Source organism: Pantherophis guttatus, chromosome 4, assembly GCF_059756535.1.
Source record: "Pantherophis guttatus breed Tessera chromosome 4, ASM5975653v1, whole genome shotgun sequence".
Lineage (NCBI taxonomy): Eukaryota > Metazoa > Chordata > Lepidosauria > Squamata > Colubridae > Pantherophis > Pantherophis guttatus.
In genome coordinates this window covers 932,059-955,222 of record NC_142066.1, presented here as the reverse complement: position 1 = coordinate 955,222, position 23,164 = coordinate 932,059, and the positions used below count along the sequence as shown (strand labels likewise).

The 23,164-nt window shown below is 54.3% G+C and overlaps 1 protein-coding gene across 2 annotated transcripts; it reads right to left on the bottom strand.

Moving 5' to 3' along the window:
* Window positions 1–3,127: 3,127 nt before the first annotated feature.
* On the bottom strand, window positions 3,128–21,802 carry FXR2 (FMR1 autosomal homolog 2). 2 transcript variants are annotated; one of them, XM_060684726.2, is made up of 17 exons: window positions 21,347–21,802; window positions 15,291–15,343; window positions 11,264–11,357; window positions 11,101–11,172; window positions 9,931–10,079; window positions 8,668–8,761; window positions 7,126–7,242; window positions 6,690–6,860; window positions 5,854–5,932; window positions 5,335–5,444; window positions 5,010–5,096; window positions 4,710–4,920; window positions 4,413–4,607; window positions 4,062–4,262; window positions 3,761–3,856; window positions 3,526–3,635; window positions 3,128–3,435 (listed from the first exon to the last, which is right to left on the bottom strand). In XM_060684726.2, the coding sequence occupies exons 1-17, from the start codon at window positions 21,395–21,397 to the stop codon at window positions 3,328–3,330; spliced, it is 1,998 nt and encodes a 665-aa protein (XP_060540709.1). In that variant the 5' UTR covers window positions 21,398–21,802; the 3' UTR covers window positions 3,128–3,327. The 2 variants fall into 2 exon arrangements, with proteins under 2 accessions (XP_060540709.1, XP_034292486.1); XM_034436595.3 differs by lacking the exon at window positions 3,761–3,856 and having other exon boundaries at window positions 21,347–21,710.
* Between the last annotated feature and the right edge of the window lie 1,362 nt (window positions 21,803–23,164).

Below are 23,164 nucleotides of genomic sequence, written 5' to 3'. Positions count from 1 at the left end.
GGGCTGGGGGGCTGTGAGGAGTTTAGCAAAGGAGGGGCAGGGAAACATTGGCTCCGGGGGTCAGCTTCCTCCCCACCCACCCCACTCCCACCTTCCCTGAGCCCCCCAGGGGTCAGGGGAGGTTAATGGCCTTTCCGGGGCCATTGCAGAAGACAAAAGAAAAGGATTTTTGTCCCCCCACCCCCCAGGAGGGATTTTCACCTGCTGAATTGCAATTCAGGCAAAAGGGGCAGAGGCTTCCCCCCTCCCCCACTCTAAAATCCCTGGCAGGCATGGAGAAGAGGAAAGGGGGGAAGCTCTTCTGGTCCCCCCCCCCCCTTGAAATGCAAAAGAATAAGCATTACCATAAGATTTAGCCTAGGTCTTTTGTTAGGTTTCACTGCAGAAACCTGTTGGATTTCTGCCTGATAATCCTCTGCCCCACTCCCCCCCCCCAAAAGGAGCCTTGTGCAGCATACACCTCCACACACACAACAAAGAGAGAGACACACACACATACACACAAGTGAGCAGAGTTCCTGGTGAATTCAGAACAGGGCCGGGAAAATCTTTTGTTTTTCTGGCCAGAAGCTCCATAACCCAGTTTCGGTTACTTTAAAAAAAAAAAAAAAATCAGCAGAACAAACCGAGATGAGGGTTCCAGGTGCCCCTTTTGCCAAACTGGGTCAAAAACTGACCGGAATCAAGAACTTAGAAGACGGGTTATCCAGGATCAAGGCTGAGAGACTGGCTCTGCGTGCCGGGAGCAGGACTTTGGAAGGGCTGTTTTCGAATCCGGGCGGCCAGCGAGCACGTACAGAGTGCCTTTGCAGTGAATTTGAAATTGGATGGAGGGGCAGAGGATGCAGCTGGGAAGAAGGCAGAGGGGAGGGTGGGGAGGGGAGTTGGGGAGACAGTGGTGTTTAAAGGGAAAATTAAACTGATTAATTAAACTGATTAAACTGATCCAATTTGAAACTGATCCAACTGAGCCAATTAAACTGATCGTTTGGGGGTACACTGGTATAATTTTAAATCGTTTTTTAATTGGGTTACTGATTTTAATTTGGTATTGTATTGTGATTTGTATTGAAGTTGTCATTTTGTTAAGCCGCCTTGAGTCCCTAGGGAGAAAGGCGGCATATAAATGGCAATCAATCAATCAATCAATAAAGCAGCTCACCATCGGTTGGATTTCTAGCAAGGTGTTGGGTTCTAATCTCACGTGAAGGGTCTAGGAAGAAGCCACAAGGGAAGGTGGCTTCCAAGGGACGGTCCCAGACTAGGTTTCTGTCCCCCACTCCCCTAAAAGATCCCATTTTGTCCCTCTCTATTACCTGCCAGGGCCTGAAAAGCTTGTGTGTTTTCAGTTCTAGAGCTTTATGATGGGTGGACTTCAACTCCCAGCATTCCCCAGCCAGCATGGCTGGGGAATGCTGGGAGTTGAAGTCCACTCATCTTTAAGCTCCCAAAGTTGGCAAAACTCCCCCCCCCCCAAAATCAGAGCAGCGGGCAACACTTCATCCTTCAAATACATCATAACCAATACAATGAATTTTCAGACAGAAATCTCGAATCAAGAGCTATCCGGAACCTGGGCCATTTCCCACCTTGGCCATAGCGCAAAGGTGCCCCCCCCAAATGTGTGCCCAACCGATCCGATACCATCTGGCACATCCACCCCACCCCCCATTGTGAGAATGTAAAGCTTCCTCCCAGGTGAGGGGTGGGGACCCTTGAGGCCATCAAGTCCACCCTCCCCGGCTCGAGCAGCTCTTGCAAGGTGTTGTCCGGCCTTGAAGGGAGCCCACCTCCCCCACCCCATCGCTCACTGCCCATCTGCTCCTAGTCTCTCCTTGCCCTTCATTCAAAGGATGCTTTTTGCTGTAACTTGGGAGTAGGGGGGTGGAATGGATGACCTCAAAGGTCCCTTCCAGCTCTGTTCTGATTGACCTTCCGAGGGACAAAAGGGGGGGTCTCGGATTTAATTCTGTCACCAGCCGGTTCTCGACTCAACCAGCAACTGGTTTTAACTGGAGGTGCTGGGAAGCCCCTTCCCCAATGTGTAAGAGACCCGGGAAGCCCCTTCCCCAACGTGGCAGACCCAGACGGAAAAAACCACAAAGGGAATCTCGGGTATTTTTTTTTTCAAGAGTTGGGTTTTTTTTTTTTTTATTTCTCTTTTTAAATACTGTACAGTGAAAAATAAATAGTCTCAACCGTCACAGATCAAATCCCCCCCCCATTTCCCCCCCCCACAAACACACAAACTCGAGACCGCCAGGCCAGGCTCTTCTCTTGCACAGTGTTTTCAGAAAAGGGAAAGAAAATGGGGGAGGGGGGACAGGGGGGGCGCCAGGGAGGACCCCCAAAGAGGGGCCAGGCTGCAGGCAGTTCTCCCCCCACCTTTTTTTCCCCTCCCTAGCCGGGCAAGGGCTGCCTCCCCCTACTCAGCTTGGACCCCCCGGGGGGGGCAGCAAGGCCCTGACCCAGGTGGCCCTCAGACCCTCGGCCCCCTCCTCCCGGGGGGGGGGGGGGGCTGGCTCTCCCAGGACGGGACCCCTACTCCAAGAAGCAAAACAAACAAAAAGAAACAAAGCACTCAGCTTTTGTGTGTGTGTGTCCGTTGTGTCTGTGTGTGTGTGTGTGTCTGTGTGTTTGCGTTATCAGAAGGCACAGGTTGCTCCCCCCTCTTCCTTCCCCAAGTTTTGAATAGCCGGTTTTATTTATATTTATTTTTTTTTTCTTTCTCACATTTGTTTCAAAACAAAACCAAAACAAAAAAAAAATTTTTTTTTAAAGTCACCAAAAAAAAAAAAAAAAGTGTGAAAAGTTGTCGTATTTTCACACCTGCCCCCCCCCTCACTACATGCTCCCTTGTCGGCACCTCTCGGGAGAGGGGTGGGGGGGGGACTAGGACCAGCTCAGGTAGCCTCGGAGACACACACCCCCCGCGTCCTCTTTCACACACAAGAGGGCAGAAACAAACCAGGATTGGGGAGGGGGGGGCTTCAGACTCCCCTACCCGGCTACCATCACCGAAACTTTTAACCAGGATGCGTTTTAAGAGCCGCGGCACAGAGAGGTTTTTTTTCCCCCGTCTTTGGCAAGCTTGGAACGCGCACGAGAGGAAATACCTGGGGGGTGGGGAGGGAGGGGGGTGGATGTTGGTTTGTTCTGGTTTAAATGATGGTTTGTTCTGTTGTTTCTGTTTCGTTGAAGGAGACTGGTTGTGGTGATTTATTTCGTTTCTCTTGAAGATGGTGTTGCAAGCAGGCGGGAAGGAGGGATCGTTTCGCGGAGAGGAAGAGGAAGAGGAGGGCCGGGTGGGCGGCACCGGCAGGGCCCTTAGGACACCCCGTTGACCAGGGCGGCCACCTCCACCTCAGCCCCGGCCGCAGCGCTGTGCTCCCCGTTCTCCGAAGGGCCGTTGGCCATCTTGCTGCTCGCCTCTCCCTGGAAGACGGGGGGACGAGAGGGACTTTGGCTTCTCTGCCTTCAACCCCCTGGGACCCCCCCCTGCCCCCTCCAGAGCCCCCCCCATACCTTCTGCTTGGGGGGGTTGCCGTTCTCGGGGGTCTTCTCCTGGCTCTCCCTGCGGGGGGGTCCCTGGCGGCTCTGAGACTCTGCTCGGGATATGTAGTCTGCGACGGTCACTGCGGAGAGGAGAGCAGAGTGTGAAAACGGACATCAGTCACGTGTTTCAGTGCCATTGTGATTTCGGTCACTCAATGAGCCGTCGTTAAGTCGGGGACTTCCTAGGATGCCATCCGGTTCTTACCCGGCTGGCGATCCCGGCTGATGGAGCTATCCACGCGGTTGCCACGGTTACGGCGCCGTCGGCTTCGGTTGCGTCTCTGCGGCTTCGACTCCTCCTCTAAAAAGAAGGGGGGGCGGGCGGGGAGCGTTGAGAGGGAGGGGACTTTCCCCGTGGGTCTTTCCCGCCCAACGGAGGGAAGAGGGGCTTCGCCTGGAAGCCGTGGGGCCACGGGAAGAGGGTGGGTGGGTGGGGGTCCCGCAAAGGAGAGCCCCCCCGCCCTCCGGGGTCAGAGGGTGGAGGCCCCCCGAGAGGCAGCTCTCACCGGTGCCGTTCTCATTGACGGAGGTGTTGTCCGACTCCAGGGCCCCGTCTATGACGGTGGTGTCTTCGTCAGTGCGACGTCGGCGTGAGCGTCGTCGTCGGTTGCCGAGGGCCTGCGACTCGCTGCCGTCGGTGTCCGCGTTCTGGTCGTTTTCGGTGTTCTCCAGCAGGCTGTACGGGTTGCTGTCAGGGTCTCTCAAGACTGCGGAGAGGAAGGGCGGGTTGGCAGACGGGCTTGTCCTCCGGCTGTGGGGCAGGCAGAGGTGGATTCCTCGAGCCCCCCCTCCACCCCGGACCCACTTCCTGGCTATCTCCCTCCAACCCCAGGGCTGCCTCTCCTGCCGAGCTGTACCTGAGCTGATGGAGGAGGTGTTGTACTTGCTGCTGCTCCCACGAGGGGCTGGAGCAGGACCCCGGCCTCGCCCCGCCCCTGGCCGTCGCCGCCCGTCCTCCAGGCGAGGGTCCCGATCGCTGGGGGGCGGGCCCTCATAGTCCTCCCTCTTCTCCGACTCTGTCTCAGAGGCATTGGAGGCGTCTGAGTTAGTAGCTGGGGGGGGCAAGAGAAGGAAAGAAAGAGGTTGGTCCAGGGGTCCCTGGGGGCTTCGGGGGGGGGGTCCCAGGGGAGAGGCACGATGCTGTCTTAGCTTACCGTAGCCAGAATTGGGTCCCCGGCGTCCCCGGCCGCGCCCGCCGTAGCTGCCGCCGTAAGTCCTGGTGCTGTGCAGGGAGGAGGTGCTCTCGTCCGTGGTGTAGCCTCCCCGCTCTTTGTCCCCACGGCTGGAGAGGGGCCGGAAGCCCAGGCCGATCTGGCGCAGCTGCTCGTCGATCTGCAGCCTCTCCAGGCGCAGCTGCTCCACTTCCTGTCCAGGGAGGAGGAAGAGGAGGGTTAAGGAGGGGCTTAGACCAGGCAGGGGGACCCCAGAGAAATGGGGGAGGGGGAGGGTCTTACCTGGAGGTAGGAGAGGTGGTATTCCAGCAGGGCCTGGGCGTTGCTGATGTTCTCTCGCGTCCCCACAAAGATGAAGGGCACCATGCCCTGCAGAGAGAAGGAGGGAAGATGGTTTCCTTGCAGACGTTTCATGACCTAACTAGGGAACATCATCAGTGCACGTATCGTGATGACATCACCTAGCTGGATCATGAAACGCCCGCAAGCACCGAGGACCCCACAGTTCCGCCCTGAGCTACGAATATTCCGTCGGAAACGACCCTGTTTTGAGAGGGGGCCCAAAGGAAGCGGGCGGCCCGGCCTGGCGCGACCGGCTGAACGTTACCTCCTCCCGAGGGTTCTTTTTGTCGTTGTCCCCTTCCACCCGCACTCGGACCACGCCGGATTTGTCCACAATCTCCTGGATGACCTTCCCGTTCTTGCCTATCACCTTTCCTGCAGAGAGAGGGAGAGAGGGAGGGAGAGAAAGCCGTTAAGAGAAGGGCAGAACGCAGAGGTATCCACCTCACCTCTGGGGCTGCACCGGGTTCCCTGGCCGGGAGCTCAGCGAAACGGGGAGCCCGGTGGGGCCATCTTGCCTTGGAGGGGGAGAAGATGGCACCACCACCACCGAGGAGCCGCCCCCGTAACGTGGCCAGAAGGGATGCTGAGCTGTTCTGCACAGCCCAGGGGTCAAATCCTGAGGTCAGGGGTCTCCCAGAATCCCCCAGCCGGCCTGAGAGGGTCCGTAGAGCCCGATGAAGAAGGCCCAAGTGGGCGGCTGGTGCTGCCAATCAAGCCAAGAGCCAAGGAAAGAGATTTGGGGAGGCCGGCTGGTGTGGAGAAGGGACCTTGTTTTACTCACCGACCAGATTCCGAGGCACCTGGACCGAATCTTCTGAAAATTCCAGGAAGCTCCTGGCCTGCTTGCAGGCTTCAGGGGTCTAAGGGCAAAAGAGGGAGACCACTGACTCGCACTTATGACGCCAGGAGCCACAGAAGCGTCCTGCACAGGCTGGGCATCCTCGGGTTACCGGCCCAGAAGCTGGTCAGCCGAGGGAGCCTCATCCCTCCAGGCAGCCTGGCTCCTTCCCCCCCTCACCCCTTCCTTCCACCAAGGAGCAGCCCATCCCCTCTCCCTCTCTCTTTCTCATCTCTCTCTGGAGTTGTTGGATGGACAAATGTTTACAGACAGTCCTCGACTTACAACAGTTTGCTTAGTGGCCGTTTGAAGTTACGACGGCACTTAAAAATGTGGCTTAGGCCCATTTTTCACACTTACAGCATCTTATAGGTTACTAACTTATCAACGGCAAGCGATTCGTTTAACAAACCTGGCCAGCGATGGGCAAAACTCACTTAATGACAGAAATTCGGGGCTCAATTGGGGTCGTAAGTCGAGGACTCCCTGTATTATCTTAGTTTCTTGGGGGAAAAAAAACTCTTTCAACCCCGAACTGGCTACGAAACTTCAGCTCCAGATGTTGCTTCTTGTGTTTTAACTCTGGTCACCCAACTCAGCCCTATGGGGAACCAATTGGCATTTGCGCCCCCCAACACAAGACTTCCTGGCTCTGAAGTGGGCGAGAGAGAGTGCCCAGGCTTACTCAGTGGGAGAGGGTGCCGGATCTGCCACACACACACACACACACACACACACACACACACACACACACACACGGACACGCATCATCTCCTCACCTCCCCGTAGATGCGGAAGGTGCATGTCTCCTCGTCCAGCTCGATGGCGGTGACGCCCACCACTTTGCGGGCCTGCTGGATGTTGGCGCCGTGGGTGCCGATGGCCAGGCCCATCAGGTCCTCGCGCACCGTGAACTCCTCCTGGAAGGCCGAGGCCAGCTGCTTGCTTGTCTGCAAGGAAGGAGGGAGCCCGATGGGAAACCGGGGGGGGGGGGGGGGGGCGGGGGGCAGCCCTTCCAAATGGCCTGCGCCCCACTTCTCCCCTCCCCAGCTGTGGGACTGGATCCAAAACATTTGGGGCTCCCATAATATGGAGATATAAGGTCTCCATGGAAAATGCCGGTGCGTTCGAGTGGGTTGAGCCACTGCTTTCAGGCCGAGAGCCCCTCCCCCCGCCCCGTCTGCTTTTCCCCCTCGCTCCCCATCCTTCTCTGACCTCCAGATGTTTGTTGGCCTCCTCGTTGCGCGACATCAGCATGAGTTTCGTTCGGATGCTGCGCAGGTGCATGTCGCCCAGCAGAGACGCCCTCTTGACGGTGGACTCGTTCGTGGACTAAAGAGAGAAAAGGGGGGGGGAGAAAGCAGCTGTAGCCCCCTGTTCCTGCAGGGGGGAGGAATCAGGCCCCAAGTTTGCGTTCCCAAGGAGGAAAACAACTCTCTCCGCAACCCAGAGAGACGAAATCCCTGATTTGCTTAAAAAACAGAAGCTCCACTCAAAGAATTTCTCTGTGATTTTAGCTCTGCGGGACAAATTGAAAAAGCGATGTGTGTCACCAACCGGATTATCTAGGTTTTATTTAATTGACCAAACTAAGTAATAATTTTAATTAGCAATTTTATGATGTTTGTGTGTCTATATTTTTCTTGACTGTACACCACCTTGAGTCCTACGGGAGAAAGGCGGTATAGAAATATAATAAATAAATAAATAAATAAATAAATAAATAAATAAATAATAGTAATAATAGTAATAATAATAATAATAATCTGCGTAAAAGCATCCGTTGAGGTCAAGAAAATGCGGTTTTGAATCCGATTAAGTTTATGTAAAATATATTTAGCTAGAGGCTTCAAGGAGAGAAGCAACCTGAAATTGAGGAGAAACTTCCTAACAGTGAGGACAATTAACTAGTGGAACAGCTGGCCACCAGAAGTTGTGTCCAGGGCTTCATCACTGGAGGTTTTTAAGAGGAGACTGGACAGCCACTTGTCTGGAATGGTGTAAGGTCCATTCCAGGGGGCTGGACTAGAAGACCTCCAAGGTCCCTTCCAATTCTGTTATCCTATTATTCTGATGCTGGAAGCTGTCCAGGGTGTCCTTGGTGCAGACCAGCAAACTCTCCATGAATCAGAATAAAAGGGATGCGGGATCCTCACCATCATTCACGAATTTTAGGAAGGTTGAACTGAGTCACCTCTGAATTTAACGGCCTTTCTACACGTGGCCACCAGAGGGCAGTCAGGAGCAGTGCTGAGCCAACTACTTGACTTACAACCAATTCTTTAGTGACCGTTCGGAGTTACGGCGGCCCTGAAAAAAGTGACTTGTGACGGGCTTTCACATTTATGACCATTCCAGCATCTCCGTGGTCACGATCTGGGTGCTTGGCCTGTATTTATGACGGTCGCAGGGTCCTGTGACTCACCAATCATGACCTTCCCGGCTGATTTCTAACCGGGGAAGCTGGATTCGTTTAAAGACCACACGATTCGTTTAACGACAAGTGGCAATTCACTGAACAGCCATGGGGGCGAAAAAGGGTCGTAAAATTGGATGCGACTCACTGAAAAACGTTCGCTTAGGAATGGAAATTCTGGGCCCGACTATCGTCGTAAGTTGAGGACTGCCTGTCCCGGGGAATTCTTTATGGGAAGAAATGCCACACCAGGTCCTTCAGCCGAACTCTTCCGTGGACTGACAATACCCCCAGCACACACACACAGACACACAGAGACCCACAAAAAGGTGGCTTCTTACCAGGATGATGAGTTCGCTGCTGGTGGGGCTCAGGAAGATGGAGTCCGCCCCCACCGCCTTCTTGAATTCCTTGTGCACGTTTTCATTGGTGCAGCTGTGAGGGGGGGGGAAGGGGGAGGCCATTTAGCAGCACCCTGGGGAGGAGCAGCCACTTGGAAACAGAGGAGGCAACTGGGTTTTTCCTGGGTTCTTCAGATGTGACCCTTCTCCCCTTCCCCACCACCCTCCAGTCAGAACTGAAGAAGCTCCTTGGATAAGAAGTGAAATGTCTTCAAAAGAAAAAAACCAGTTGCCTCCTTAAAAAAAAGAGCAACCGTGTCCTGGATGGCTGAGAATCTCCAGGGACAGCAGCAGCTCTTCTTCCTAAAGCAGACTCTCCAACCTTGGCAGCTTTAAGACCTGTGGACTTCAACTCCCACAATTCCCCAGCTGGCTCTTTTTTTTTTTTTCTCACTTTGCTGAAGTCCTTGACTTACAACAGTTTGTTTGGTGACCGTTCAAAGTTGCAACGGCGCTGAAAAAAGTTGACTCAGGACCGTTTTTCCACACTTGCGACTGTTGCATCACGATCAAAATTCATACGTTTGGCAACTGGTTCATACTTATGACGACGGCCGCAGTGTCCCAGGGGAGGGGGTGGGGGTGTCACGCGATCCTCTCTGGCGACCTTCTGACAAGCAAAGTCAATTCGGGAAGGCCGGATTCGCTTAACAACCAGGTTACTAAACTTATCAACTGCAGGGATTCACTCAACAACGCTGGCAAGAAGGGTCCCAAAATGGGGTAAAACTCACTGAACAACGGATATTTTGGGACTGAATTGTGCTCGTAAGTGGAGGACTAGCCATATTACAGCTACCACATTCCCACCATCTATTAAGGGAGTGGCAAAGACCCTGGACCAAGGGAGCCTTGCAGGCGTCTGTTCTTGGCCTCTCCATGCTGACAGGGGGATTCTGGGAGTTGAAGTCCACAAGTCTTCAAAGTGGCCGAGGTTGCCCCCACCCACCCACCCCCCGTTCCAAAGCCCTGGGAAGGAGACTGCAGCCACCAGCCAAAGCCCCTGGGCCCCGCCCTCCTCTTCCCCACTCTCCGGTCCGAGAAAGAGTCAAGAGCTGGGGGGGGGGGGAGGGTCATTTTGTAAGTCCCAGCGGAGTCCCAGGTTTTGAGATGAGGGCTACGGAGCGTAAAAAGGCCAGATCTGGCCAAGAGTTGGGCAATTCTCCGCCAGGCAGACCCGCGATTCCCGTCTAGGACACTCACGCCTCCTTGAGGTCTTCCGGGACGGCGATGGTGCACTTGAAGAAGCTGCACTTGGTGGCCACTTTGCTGGGGTTGACGGGCCGCAATCGCTCCAAGGTGACAATTTCGTTGTAGATGGCGTCGCAGGCCGCGTATTCTATGACGTAAAACTGCAAGAGAGGGGGAGGTCGGACAGGAGGCCGGGGAAGGGGCAGCTCTCCCAGAAGCACCAGTGGTGGGGAGAAGACTGAGGGAACTCCCCAAGGGAGACGAATATAACAGAACCCGCACGCGAAATCTGTCTAAATATTGCAACTGGAAGGGGGAAAAGTGAGAAAGAGAGAGAGGGAGGGAGAGGGAGGGAAGAAAGAAAGAAAGATGGAGGAGAAAGGAAGGGAGGGAGGGAGGAAGGAAGGAAACAGGTGGGAGGGGGAAGGAAGGAGGGAGAAAGGGAAGAAGGGAGGGAGGGAGGGAGGAAGGAAGGAAACAGGTGGGAGGGGGAAGGAAGGAGGGAGAAAGGGAAGAAGGGAAGGAGGGAGGGAGGAAGGAAGGAAACAGGTGGGAGGGGGAAGGAAGGAGGGAGGGAGAAAGGGAAAGAAAGAAAGAAAGGTGGAGGAGGAAAGGAGGGAGAAAGGGAAAGAAGTGAGGGAGGAAGGAAGGGCAATTTTTTCCACACAGAGGTGGGATATTTCCCGAAACAGCCCCTCCCCTCTGGCTGTTGGTTTCACAGGGACCCTTTGGTCCCACAGGGTTTCTGGAAAGAGGGACCCTTCCTTCCTTCCTTCCTTCCTTCCTTCCTTCCTTCCTTCCTTCCTTCCTTCCCCCTGCCCTGGCCATTCTAGGGCTGTTTAGCCACCGAGTCTGCTTTGTGAGCCCTACTTAGCTTCTAAGGCAGGGTATCTCAACCTTGACCACTTCAAAATGCACGGACTACGACTCCCAAGGTTGGCTGGGGAATTCTGGCAGTTGGAAATCCGGGCATCTTAAACTGGCCGAGGTCGAGAAACACGAAGATCAGCTAGATGCCAAATCTTTGAATGCTAATTATTCCTGCCATTTTCCTTCGTTTATTCCCTTTACCGTAATTCTAAATTCTCTTCCTCCTCCTCCTCCTCCTCCTGAGTATAGGGGCTGGCCCCTGCCATCCTAGCTGGATTAAAGAGAGGGGGGGGCTGCTGTCCCGAGACTTACATCCCCTTTCATCATCCGGACTCTGGCCAGCCACCAGCCGCAGGGTTCGTGCTCATTAGCCCGGGAATAAACCTAAAAACACAAAAGATTTGAGCCAAGCCAGCTTTTTCCCTCCAGCACTGCCCTGCTCTCCCCCCACCACCCCGAAATAGCCGGGACTCACCTCCACCTCGTCCCCTTCTGAGATTTCTTTACTGTAATCCGTGGGTGGGGGCAGCCTCACGTCACCAAAGGGGATTTGCCGTTCCGGTTGCCAGCTAGAAAAAGACAAAAGGCAACATCAGCAAGAACGAGGACCCAAGAGATCCCTTCAGAAGCTCCTTCAGGCTTAATGGGGGATCAACAGTCAAGGATCAGAGGAGAGGGCATTCCGGAAAGCCGTTAGGGGTTGTGCAGGGGTTGGACTAGAAGACCTCCGAGGCCCCTTCCAGCCCCAAGATGCTATTATAATCAGCGGAAGGCCTTGCCTCCAGAGGTTGTGGGTTGCTCCATCAAGGGAGGTTTTAAGGAGAGACTGGGCAGCCATTTGTCCTGTTTGAGCAGGGGGTTGGACTAGAAGACCTCCGAGGTCCCTACCAGCCCTGTCACTTTGTGTCCTATGCTCTCTGCAGAAGCCCTCTACAAGTGGGGCCAAATACCATCACCTAATTGTGACCGTGGGGCTGAAAAACAACCTTCCAGGCACACGGTGGCAGAGTCTATCATGGACGAAGTAAAAAAATTACCGTATATTTTGCAACTTAGGTTTGCAACCTTCCTGTCAAGATTTCAGATTTTATATTCTGCGTTTTGTATCTTACTCCGGTGTACCTTTGCACTGAAACACGATGTGATTGTGTCATACAATAGACCGATAAATAAATACGCCCTCTGTGCTGCCCACCGCTGGCTACGGAGTTTAACGCTTCCATATCTGACTCCGGCTCCTATTAGCCTCTCCACACAGAGAGGGAAACGGGAGAAAGAAAATGACTTTAAGAGTCCGTCCAGCTGTGAGTTGGGTTGCTATAGGAATCAGCCAAGCGGTGTTACCTCAAGGCCAGCTGCAAGGCCTCTCCCTCTTCAGGGGTCAAGTGAACATGGAAAGAAGGAGACGCTTGTTCTCCTCCTTGGCTCCCCGAATCGTCAGAAGGGAACAAGCCACGATTTGCAATGGAGGTTTATTTCAGCGGGGATTTAAAATCAAAACCTCCACCTTCAGGAGCCTGAGAGAGGGGAGGGGAGGGGGGGAACGGCAGGGAAGTGGAAGTGCCCACCCTGAGCAGAATCAGGCTGCAGGGTGATGCTGGGAGGGGCTTTGCTGCTGCTGCTGCTTCTTCTTCATCATCCTCCCCACCACCACCCCTTCCCCAGGGAGAGCAGGCCGCTGCCCCCAGCCCCTGTGGAGAGCCTGCAGCCCTGGGAACTGGCCATGGTGCTGCAGGGCCCTTTCCCTGCCTGGTTAGCCAGCCTTGCTACACCCCCCCACCCCCATGGAGGAAGCCGGGCAGGTGGGCAGACAGCAGCCGATCCTTCCAACCAGCTGATGGAGGCACAGCCTTAGCTGCCGGGAAGTGGCTGTTGTGCTCCTCCCTGCCTGGAGGAAGCAGCCTCGGGCTGAGATCCCCAAGCGTGGGGAACAGAGGCCGGAGGGCAGGAGGACCCCCACCTCTCCTGCAACAGTGACAGGGAAGGATCAGGTGGCTCAGCTGCTGTGGGATGCCCTGAGTCATCTGGCTGTGGCTGGGCCAAGAATCTGGAGCATTCTCATTCTTATCTCAGCACACAACACACAACACACAACACAACACGCACAGAGTCGATCAACCCTCCTTTTCATAAATCCAGAGGAACCGACTCTGAGAATATGACAGAATGGGAAGGGCCTCCAGAGGTCGTCTAGTCCAACCCCCTGCTCAGGCAGGAGACCTTACACCTGCGATGGCTAACCTACGGCACGCGTGCCACGGTTGTCCTAGAGCAGCCCCAGTGCGCAATGCGCCTGCCAGCCAAATAATTTCCAGTCCCACCAGAAGTTGGGAAACAGTCTGTTTCCGGCCTCCGGGGGAGGCGTTTTTGCACTCCCCAGGCTCCAAGAAAGCCTCTGGAGCCTGGGCAGGGCGAAAAACGGGCCCGCCGTGCCATCGCATGCCAAAAGCAGGGGGAGCGCGATGGGGTCTGTCCTGTGTCCCCTCCCACCTGAGAACGGAGGGCTTGCCCTGAACTCTCTCAGCAGGAGGGGGGCTCTCCCCCCCCAATTAAAATAAAGGAGACCCCCCCGTTTAAAAGAAAGAGAAGACCAGGCCAAGAAGCCGGACTGGCATTCAGCCTGAAACAAAGTTTGATTACAGGTAGTCCTCGGCTTTACAAGTTCATTTAGTGACCGTTCGAAGTTATGACGGACCTGAAAAATGGGACTTAGCTTAGGGCCCTTTTTCAGAGTTACGACTTTTGCGGCATCCCCCACGGTCACATGACCAAATTCAGATGCTCGAAGGGCATCACATGATCCCAGGACACTGCGACCATCGTAAATACGAGTTACGACGGTCAAAGTGTCCTGGGATCATGTGATGCCCTTTTGCGACCGTCTGACAACGGGGAAGCCGGATCCACTTAACAACCGGGTTACTAACTTAACAACTGTTAAGCGGTTCGCTTAACGGCTAGGGCAAAGGAGGCCGTAAACTGGGGCAAAATTCACTTAACAGACATCTCGCTTAGTGACAAAAATTGGGGGGCTCGGTTGTGGTCGTAAGTCCAGGGCTGCCTGTAATCTCTGCTCTCTCAGAAAAGGCAAAGCCATTTCAAGTAGGCTGCAGCTACCAAGGGTTAAAACTTGGGCTGAGCATGCCCAGAAGTGGACGGAGGCCCTAAACGGTGAGAAGGGGAGAGGAGAGGAGAGGTGGGGGTCCTCTTTTTTTTTTTGCCAGAATGGCCGAAGGTGGGGAGGGTATCCCTCAGTGTCGAGACAGGTAAGGATCTGGGCCTCAGGGAGATGACAACAGTGCCAGGAATTTGTCTGGTTTAAGACATTACTCTGCTCAGTGCTGATAGCTCTATCATCATCACCATCATCTCTTATTCATTAAACACGAAACTCAGTCAACTGGACATCTAAAAATGTGTCACAAATACGATTGACTGGTGCTAATGGTTGATACGTCCTAGTATCAACCAAGGACCTTCTTAAAATATATGTTCCGAGTAGCGCAGTTTTTTGCACTTCTGCTGGTGTTATTGCAGAAAGCTGCAATTTCTTGAAATGTTTTGTGAAATTCTTGGACGTGGTACCAAGTGCCCCGATGACAATGGGTATCACTCTCACATGTTTCATCATCATCATCATCATCATCATCATTATATCATCATCATCATCATCATCATCATCAATCTAGCACTGTCATCTATTCAATTCCCACTATAAAATAAAATTATTTATATCTGCCTTCAATGATGGGTAGCTCTCTTTTTATAATATTTCCTTTCAGAGTGACTTTTTATGTTTGTTTTTTTTAATATCTCCAGGTTTTCAGCCGCTGGCTGTGCGTCACCCTGGGTTCCGAGTTGATAAACGAAATAAGGCAAACCGATGCAAGCAGTGCAGAAGTCATAACATAAAATTGAGAAACGAAAACAAGATAAAGGAGCGAGACCAAAGAGGCTTCCAAATGCCGGGCCCCTTGTCAACGAGCCAGCTGTCTCCGGGAAGGGGAGTTTTCCAGGATAAAACTGGTTGGCCTTTTCCGGAAGTTGAGCGCGGAAGGGAAGAAAGAGAAAGTCTTCCACGCTCAATGTTTGGAAAAGGCCAACCTGTTTATATTAACCTAAGAGGACCAGGCCAGAGGAGAGCAAAGGATCTGCTGGAAAACCTGGATTGATAAAACATAGCGTCCACGTAAGGCGCGGTGCCAAAGCAAGTATTCCATTATCGTGGCTTAACAATGGCTTAGCAACTTCCTGAGACCGCGGCTGGGCTCTGATCATGCAGCGAATCAAACCACGGAATCCAGGATTTCTGAAGCCACCCAGAAGAAACCTGCTGGGCACACAATTCTTTTTAAGAGCACAGGGATACCTGAATGCTTAGCGGTCTCTGAGTCACCCCCGCCCCAAACCTCTCCACTAAACGGGGAGGGGCCTGCCCCTGCCAGCTCTTGCCCCACTTCCTGTGACAAAGAGACCGTGTTGGGGGGGTGTCAAACACTCACTTGTTCTCGAAGGATATTGTGACTGAATCTTCGTGTACATCTTTTACAAAACCCTGGAGGGGAAGAAGAAAGACAGACAAAAAGGATCCGGGTTAACACCATTTAAAGCCCTCAAGTTTTAAGCAAAGCGCAGTGACACCCCCCCCAATAAGCAAGAAGATGACCAAGCTGGACCGAGGGAACATCCTGGAATCAACACTGCAGAAATCGAAGCTTGGGGTGAAATCAAGTGCTGGGAGTCCCTGGTGTGTGTGTGTGTGTGTGTGTGTGGGACTCAGAAGTGACATTACTGTCAACCGTGATTTTGCAAAAATAATAATAATAATAATAAATCTTCTCTGGGGTGAGAGTGAGAGAGACAAAGACTAGACAATTTTTACACGTGGGGTGAAGTTAGGAGGGTAAACCATGTTGCATTATCTGCTTGGTTCTTAACCCAGCAAACTGCCCACCCAAGCAAAACACACCTGGGTTGGGGGCCCAGAGGTTCCAGACAACCCCTCCCACTCTGGCTGCTTTAGGGTCCGGAGAGGACCTCCCAACTAAACTCTCTTGTGCCCAGAAACCTTGCCTTCCGGAGGCCCCCGGCTGTGGGTATGAGCTGGAATTGCCAACCGGGCCCCCTGCACCAGGTCAGGCAGGCGTGCAAAGGTCCTGGGGGCCGTTTGCGTATCCCTCCTGCCCTCCCCCCCCAGTTCAGCTTCATGCATGTGGTCAAGCACCCCCTCAGGAGGGCAAAGTGGGGACAAGCGATTCTTGGAGGTTTCAACAGCAGCCTTGAGTTTGGCTGGCCTTCTCACCCACCTATTCCTTGTCCCAGGTAATTAATTCGGAGACGGGCATTCCGGCCACCTAGTCCGAGAGGGAATGTGGCTCAGGAGAACCCCTCCCCACCCCCAAATCAGAGGTAGGTCCTGACTTCTTCCCCCCCATCTTATTTATTGGGAATTGTTTCTCTTCCACTTTCCCAAAGGCCTGAGGTGGTTCCAGGACAAACTTCTCAAGTGCCCGGTTTATACCACCCAAGCAAACCACGTGAGATTCGCCTCTCAAAACTTGGGAACTCTCAGGAAGAAATAAAACGCAGACGCAGAGAACAAACCTTGAACGCAAAGTGTGATTCAATTAGTTCATTTTCCATCTTTGAAGAAACATTATAGTCTGGGACGGGAATATGTACCGGGCAGGGAGCTAATCTGATGCTGTTATCCACCAAAGGGGAAATAATCCAGATTCCTCTGAATTCTTTGCAGCCCTAAAAGGAGCATTTACAACCAGCTATCCCTGATGATGTTACCTAGTTGGGTCATGAAATGCCTGCGAGGAAACCCCCAAGCTCAGAGAGCACCCAGGACCACCCCCATCCCCCCCAGTTCAACCCTGAGCTACACAGCTTCTCTTCGACTGGATTCTTCTGTTTCCCCGATGCCAAAGAATGGCTGACTTTTGCAAACTGCTTCCCGGAAGTGCAGCTAACACCAGATTCCCCTTCTTTGCCCACCGCCCCGGCCAGACGGGCACCTGTTGTTAACAGAGCTGGGCGAGAAGAAAGGCAACCCGTCGATTTATCCTGGAGGGAGGGGAAAACATGAATTCAGATGGTGCTGAGAGCAAAACACCCTGTGTGTCCAAAGGGTGACAGAAGGAACAGGTGGCATGGGGGGGGGCGCGAGAGGGAGGACTGCTCTGCCAGCTGCCCAATTGCAAGGGGGCAGATATACCACCTTCTTTGCTCCGAAGTTGGCTCAAAACTGCCCGAGCTTTTTCGATAGGAAATGTCGCCACACCAGCTAACAAAAGCTAAAGCCGTGTTTCCCACCTAAGACGAGTGGACTTCAGTTCCCAGGATTCAAGCAAGGCTGGCTGGGGAATTCTGGGAGTTGAAGTCCACGCCTCTTAAAGTGGCTACGGGCAGGAAACCCTGAGGCAGGAGGAATAAGGCAGATCTGGTAACCTCAGAAGCCAGTTCCTGCTTGGCAATGTTGGCTAGAAGAGGGTTTGTCTCCAGTGTACAGTTTCCCTAGCTACCCGAGAGTTTCTGGAGGCTAAAATATATGCAGAACGGTTGCGGGAATTGGGGTCTGGCCAGTCTAGAGAAAAGAAGGACTAGGGGTGACGTGACAGTGGTCTTCCAATATTAGAGGGGCTGCCGCAAAGAAGAGGAGGGGGTCAACCTAGTCTCCAAAGCCCCAGAAGGCAGGAGGAGGAAACTAAAGGAGGAGAGAAGGAACCTAGAACTAAGGAGAAGCTTCCTGACTGTGAGGACAATTAATCAGTGGAACTGCTTGCCACCAGAAGTTGTGGGTGCTCCAACACTGGAGGTTTTCAAAAGGAGATTGGACAGCCTCACAGGTCAGCTGTACATCAACAGGCTTTGTAAGGGAATCCCATGGATCTCTCTCTGAGCCCGTGGTTATGCAACAGATCCCAAGACTGGATCTCTGCACGCTTTGGGGGGAGGGCACACTCTCCTGCCATCCGCACCACCAGCCTCTGCGTCTCCTTCAGAGCACCGTAGGTAGTCCTCGACTTACAACCATTCGTTTAGCCACCGTTCAGTTACAACAGCGACTTAGGACCATTTTTTCACACTTACGACCGTCGCAGCCACCCCTGTGATCATGTGATCAAAATTCGGACCCTTTATTTATGACGGTCGCAATGTCCCGGGGTCACGTGATCCCCTCTGCGACCTTCTGACAAGCAAAACGGGAAAGCCGGATTCATTTAACAACCGTGTCATTAACCATCGCAGCGATTCACTTAATAACAGTGGCCAGAAAAGCTGTAAAATGGGACAGAATTCACACAACTGTCTCGTTTAGCAACAGTAACCTGGGGCTCGATTGTGGTTGTAAGTCGAGGACTTCCTGACCCTTCTCCAAGAGGAAAGATCATTTCATTCATTTAGCGTTAAGCAGCTCCCCTGGCGTTGGGCAAGGCCCAGCATCCATGGAGTCTATTTATATCTCCTGCCTCCCTTTACCTGACACCCCCCACCACCACCTCCCCGCCTCCCGGGGGCCACGCTGCCCGTCTAAAATAAAACTTGCTGCGTGTGTGTTCTTTGCTGCGCTTGTGACACCTCATTATGAGGTTCAGGGAATCTCTCCCTTAGGTTTCAACTTCACTTGCGATACGAAAACCACATCCCTGGCCTTTCCTCCGGGGCCGCGTGTCTTCCTTTCTTTCTTTTTGCTCCCGTTCTCCTGGCAAGCCACCCCTGGAGCAGCCTCGGGGCAAAACTTTGCCCTGGGAGGGCAAGAACCTGCCGCGAGGACTGATTCCCGCAGAACCATCTGGACGGGCAAAATATTTCAAGGCCGAGTAGCTTCGTGACCATTTGCCCGATTGAAGCAGCTGGAACTTAGGAAGAGACTTTTAAGTTCTGGCAAATCTTTCCAAGTCTTTCTAAGGCAGATGCCTTCCTAAGGGTTGGGCTGCACCTTCCATCGTCCCTTTGCCTGGGGAGGGGGGGGGGCTGAGGGGTCAGCCACGTTTTCCAGCTGAGATGAAGGAGGTCTTTGCCACCAAAGGCCACCCAAACTCTGCAAAGGGGATTAAAGCCATCTCTGAAGCTGAAAGAACCGGCTACCAGAGCTGGTCCCTGGCATCCTGGCCAAGGGCTACTTGGATCGCGCCCAGCTGAAGCTGACAAGGCAAATTTCCTGCCTGCATAAATTTTCTTTTTCTGGAAACGAAACACTGACAAGGAATCCATTCACACATATCCTTAAGCCACAAACCCCCAAGGGCTGGCTGCACCCATGATCTGACACAAGGGCCTCGCTTAAGTTGTCAGCCCTGGGAGGGGCAACGTCTGACTTAAGGCAGGAGTCCATCTTCAAGAAAATGCAGAACAATCCAGGCAATTTCAGGAAAAGAGCAGGGAAAAGCAGATTGGCAGGTATAAGACGCCTCAGAGACCGGGGCTCAAAGAAAGCTATGCAAGTGTATTGGTGGGTAGAGACGGGGGTGGGGAGAAAGGATGCCACTGTCACAGAGCTAGTTCAGAAGGCCAAACGTTATTTCAAGGAACATTGGTTGGATAATGAATTCCCCACGAATTTCAGCTCTGTGGGAAGCCCCTCTGGAGCGCAGGTTACGGAAAGCCACAGGTTCTAAAGGTATCATAGAAATGGGGATCTGGAAGCACAGGAAGCTACCCTCGTGTGGGCCAAGACCTAGCTTTCAAATCACAAAGGCTAATTTTAGTTTTGTCAAGGTTCTAGGGCCATGGGAAACCACCCCACCTTATGTCTTGCGTGAACCAGACAGGTAGAGAAGATCACACGCAGACAACACAATGCCAAAAAAGCTTTTTTTTAAAAAAAAAAAACCATGTCAGGATTGGAAAACCGCAGCCAAGGATGTAGATTTGAAGTCGCCAATATGGCAGGATGGCTTCTTCTATCCAGGATAAGCTGCAGTGCTACAAATACGGGACGTAGGATTGAAGCTTCTTCTGAATCCATTAAGGGAAAAGTGGCTCTTCCTTTCCCCCAGTGCCGGTTGCTCAAACGGGAGTCTTTTGAGGACATGTGAGGTCTGCCCGATTGCTGGTAAAAAATACTGTGTTATGGCAAACTTATGACTTTAAAAATAACTGACTTGATAAAGATGCCATAGCACAGCACATACAAACAGGCTGAAAATAACCTGCCCGGCTCAGAGAGCCAAGGATTAGGCCTCAAAAGATTTCTGCCTTTGATTTGTGGCCATCTCCATGTCAAACAGGGGCTGGCAGGACTCCATCTTGAGGTGGGAGGTCTAAAATTAGCCAAACACACAATCCCACCGCCACCCCTTCAATTAAAATACGAAGAAGCTAGGTTAGGTTACGCCAATGTGGAACCAGCAGTTATACTCAACTTATTTCTCTGCTATGCAGACCAACAAAAGGCTCAGGCTGCACATTCCTAGGTAGCTGCTTCCTTATTTGAATACACACCCACAGCCCAATATCGTTCCTGCATGTCTGATTGCGGCCCTGCACAGCTATTAAAGAACAGACGGCGTCAAAATCCAGCAACTGTACCACCCTCCTGTTTCTAGGAAAAGGACGCCTCCCAAGAGGGAAAACTCCCTGGTCTTAAAAAACCCGACAATCCGGAGCTGTCCAACACAGCGGGACGTCCCTGGTTCTCAAGCCAAAGTGAGAAACAGAAAAACTGGGTGTTCCTCCGCTGGGCAACCACTGTAGTTTTCCAAGTTTGGCCAAGGCTCCCTTGAAGCGTCGAATTGGGAAAACTGAAATGTCTGAAACGGTTCCGGCAAAGTGAAAATCCACAAGGAAAGGAGCAAAGGGAGGTTATTGGAGACAGACGGAGGGGTTTTTTGTTTGGCCAGGGAAGGAAACGTCCCTCTTTTCTCTCCCAGGATGGGGATCCCTTCCTGGCAATAAGCAAGGGTCTCCGCAGAAGGGGCTTGGGGGTAGAGCTAAGCCCTTTCAACACTGGGGGTCCGTCCCCTTGTGCCCCCCCTCCTTTAAAAAGAAAAGAACGGAGGCAGCTTTCCTAACAAAGAGGAAAAAGAGGTTTTACTTCGTTGCCCCTGAAAGACCCCCCCTCAATTGGGGAAGCCCCCCTCACCCTCTTGGAAGGCGGGAGGGGCGTTTTGAGGGGTGGGGGGAGCTGTGGTCGGAGGAGCCCCAGGGCAGGCCTCCCTCAGGACCCCCCTTCCCCACCTGGAGGGGGCACCTGCCCCTGCCAATCAAAGCCCCGAGGGATACAGTTTCCAGGCCTGGGAGACCCTCTTGCCCGGCCAGCCACGTGGGGCTGGGGGGGGCTGCTCCCCCTTCTTCTCCTAAGGGGGGTTAAAAGGGGGGGCTGGGTGAGACCCCCCCCAATTTAGAGGGGACCACTAGGCCGCCCTGCTGCCCCTCCACCTGGGGGGGGAGGAAGGGAGGGGGGGTCTCGGCTTCCTTCCCTCCTCCTCCTTCTGCAACCCCCCCCGCCACGCCCCCCCCTTTTGCCCGGCTCTCCCAGGCGACGGGGCCCCGCCCTCCGGTCGCCATGGCAACCCCTCCTCCTCCTCCCCTCCCCCCCTCCCCTCACCTTGTAGAAGGCCCCGTTGGAGCCCCGCACTTCCACGGGCAGGCCCTCCATGGGCCCCGCGGCGGAGGCGGCCGACAAGGGCGAGGAGCCCCGCGAGGGTTGGGCCCCCGCCGCCGCCACCGGTGGGGGGATGGGGGCGGGGCGGGGCCCGGCCTCCTCCGGCTCGGCCACCGTGACCGGCCCCAGCCGAAGCCTGGGAAGGCCCGGCCCGCTCGCTCAGGCGCTCTTCCTCCTCCTCCTCCTCCTGGGCCTCGGCCTCTCGTGGCGGGCTCCCCGCAGCCTCCGCGGCCGAGCTGAGCGAGCGAGAGACCTCCCCTCACGGAACGCGCGCCCTTCCCCCCCCCACGGCCCCACACACGGCCGTGCGTGCCGTGCGTGCGCTCTGCGCCTGCGCCGCAAGACGCGCCTCCTCCCCCGCGCGAGCTCGGCCACGCCCACCCGGACGGACGCGCCAATGCGCGCCGCTGGCCGGCGCCCGTCGACCAATCGCGAGGAGGTCGGGAGGGCGGGGACCGCGCCGGCCACGCCCCCTCCCTTCTCTTTCAGCCTGAACTCTCGTTTCTCTTCACACTCCTCCTCCCCCCTCGGCCAATGGGAAAGGAAAGGCGGGGTTTCTCCCGAGAATCTTTTCCTCCGGCGCAGGCGCAGTAGCCGTTCCGAGCGTTGCTCAACGCCCCTCGACGGGGGTTCCCCTTTAAGTTCCACCCACCCCGACCCCCGGTGGCCAATGAGGAGTCGCCTCTCATCCCTGGCATCCAATCATAGGACGGAGAGGCCGCCCCTCCTACCTTCACGCGCCTCTTGCGACGCCCCTCGCCCCGCCATTGGCTGGTCGCTTTTTTTTAAATTCCTCCTGCCCTCGGCGAAGGGTGGGGATGTTAACCAATCGGCAAGGCAGGGGCGGATTCACCCTGCGCGCCCATTGGCTGGAACCGGGAGCGGGGCGGGATGCGGCAGTGCCCGGTCGGGAGCACGTGGCCGTCCACCGCGGTCCATCTTGGCGCCCGGTCGCAGCTCCGGGGCGGCGTCGGAGCTCCCGCCGTGCCTGGACGCTGGACGGCCCGGGACGGAGGAGGAGGAGGAGGAGGAGGACGAGAGCCCCCCCCCTCCGCCCCTTTGGAAGATACTTGGCTGCTTTCAGCCTGTTTAGCCCTTGGATGGGAGACCACCCAGCGATCCCAGGGCAGCAAACTCCTGGGAAGTCGGGGCGCGCCTCGGGGAAACGTCCCCTCCGTAATCCCTTGCCCAGAAATTAAGGCTGATTTACGTGTGTGAAACACTGAATGTGTCAATCCAATACAGAAAAAAACCCCCCTTTTCTTTGAGACCCCCCTTTTGCCTTTGCTCCATGCCGACCCTGATCAGATGGGGCTGGGCAGGGGGGCATTCGGCCAAAAGGGAAGGGCACCGGTTTTTAAATCCCACTTTTTATTATCTTTGTAAATAATTCAAGGCTTTATTTACAGTTCTAACTCGAATGCACCCCAGTACTCCTTCCCTCCTATTTTTGCACCCAACAACAATCCTGTGAGGTGGGTTGGGCTAAGACGGAGAACGCCTGGCAGAAAGTCACCAGGCCAGTTTCCTGCCTAAGGCGGGACTAGAACTCCCAGTCTCCTGGTGATCGGCCCAAAGTCACCCAGCCGGCTTTCATGGATAAAGCTGGGCTCTTCTGAAGGCTGCCCCTCCCCCTCTTTAGAGAGCCACAAGGGGGTCTGCAACATCCAGGTGGGCACCTTACTGGCAACTTCACCGCCTGGGAACTTCAACTCCCAGAATCCTGCATGGCTGGCTCAGGAATTCTGGGAGTTGAAGTCC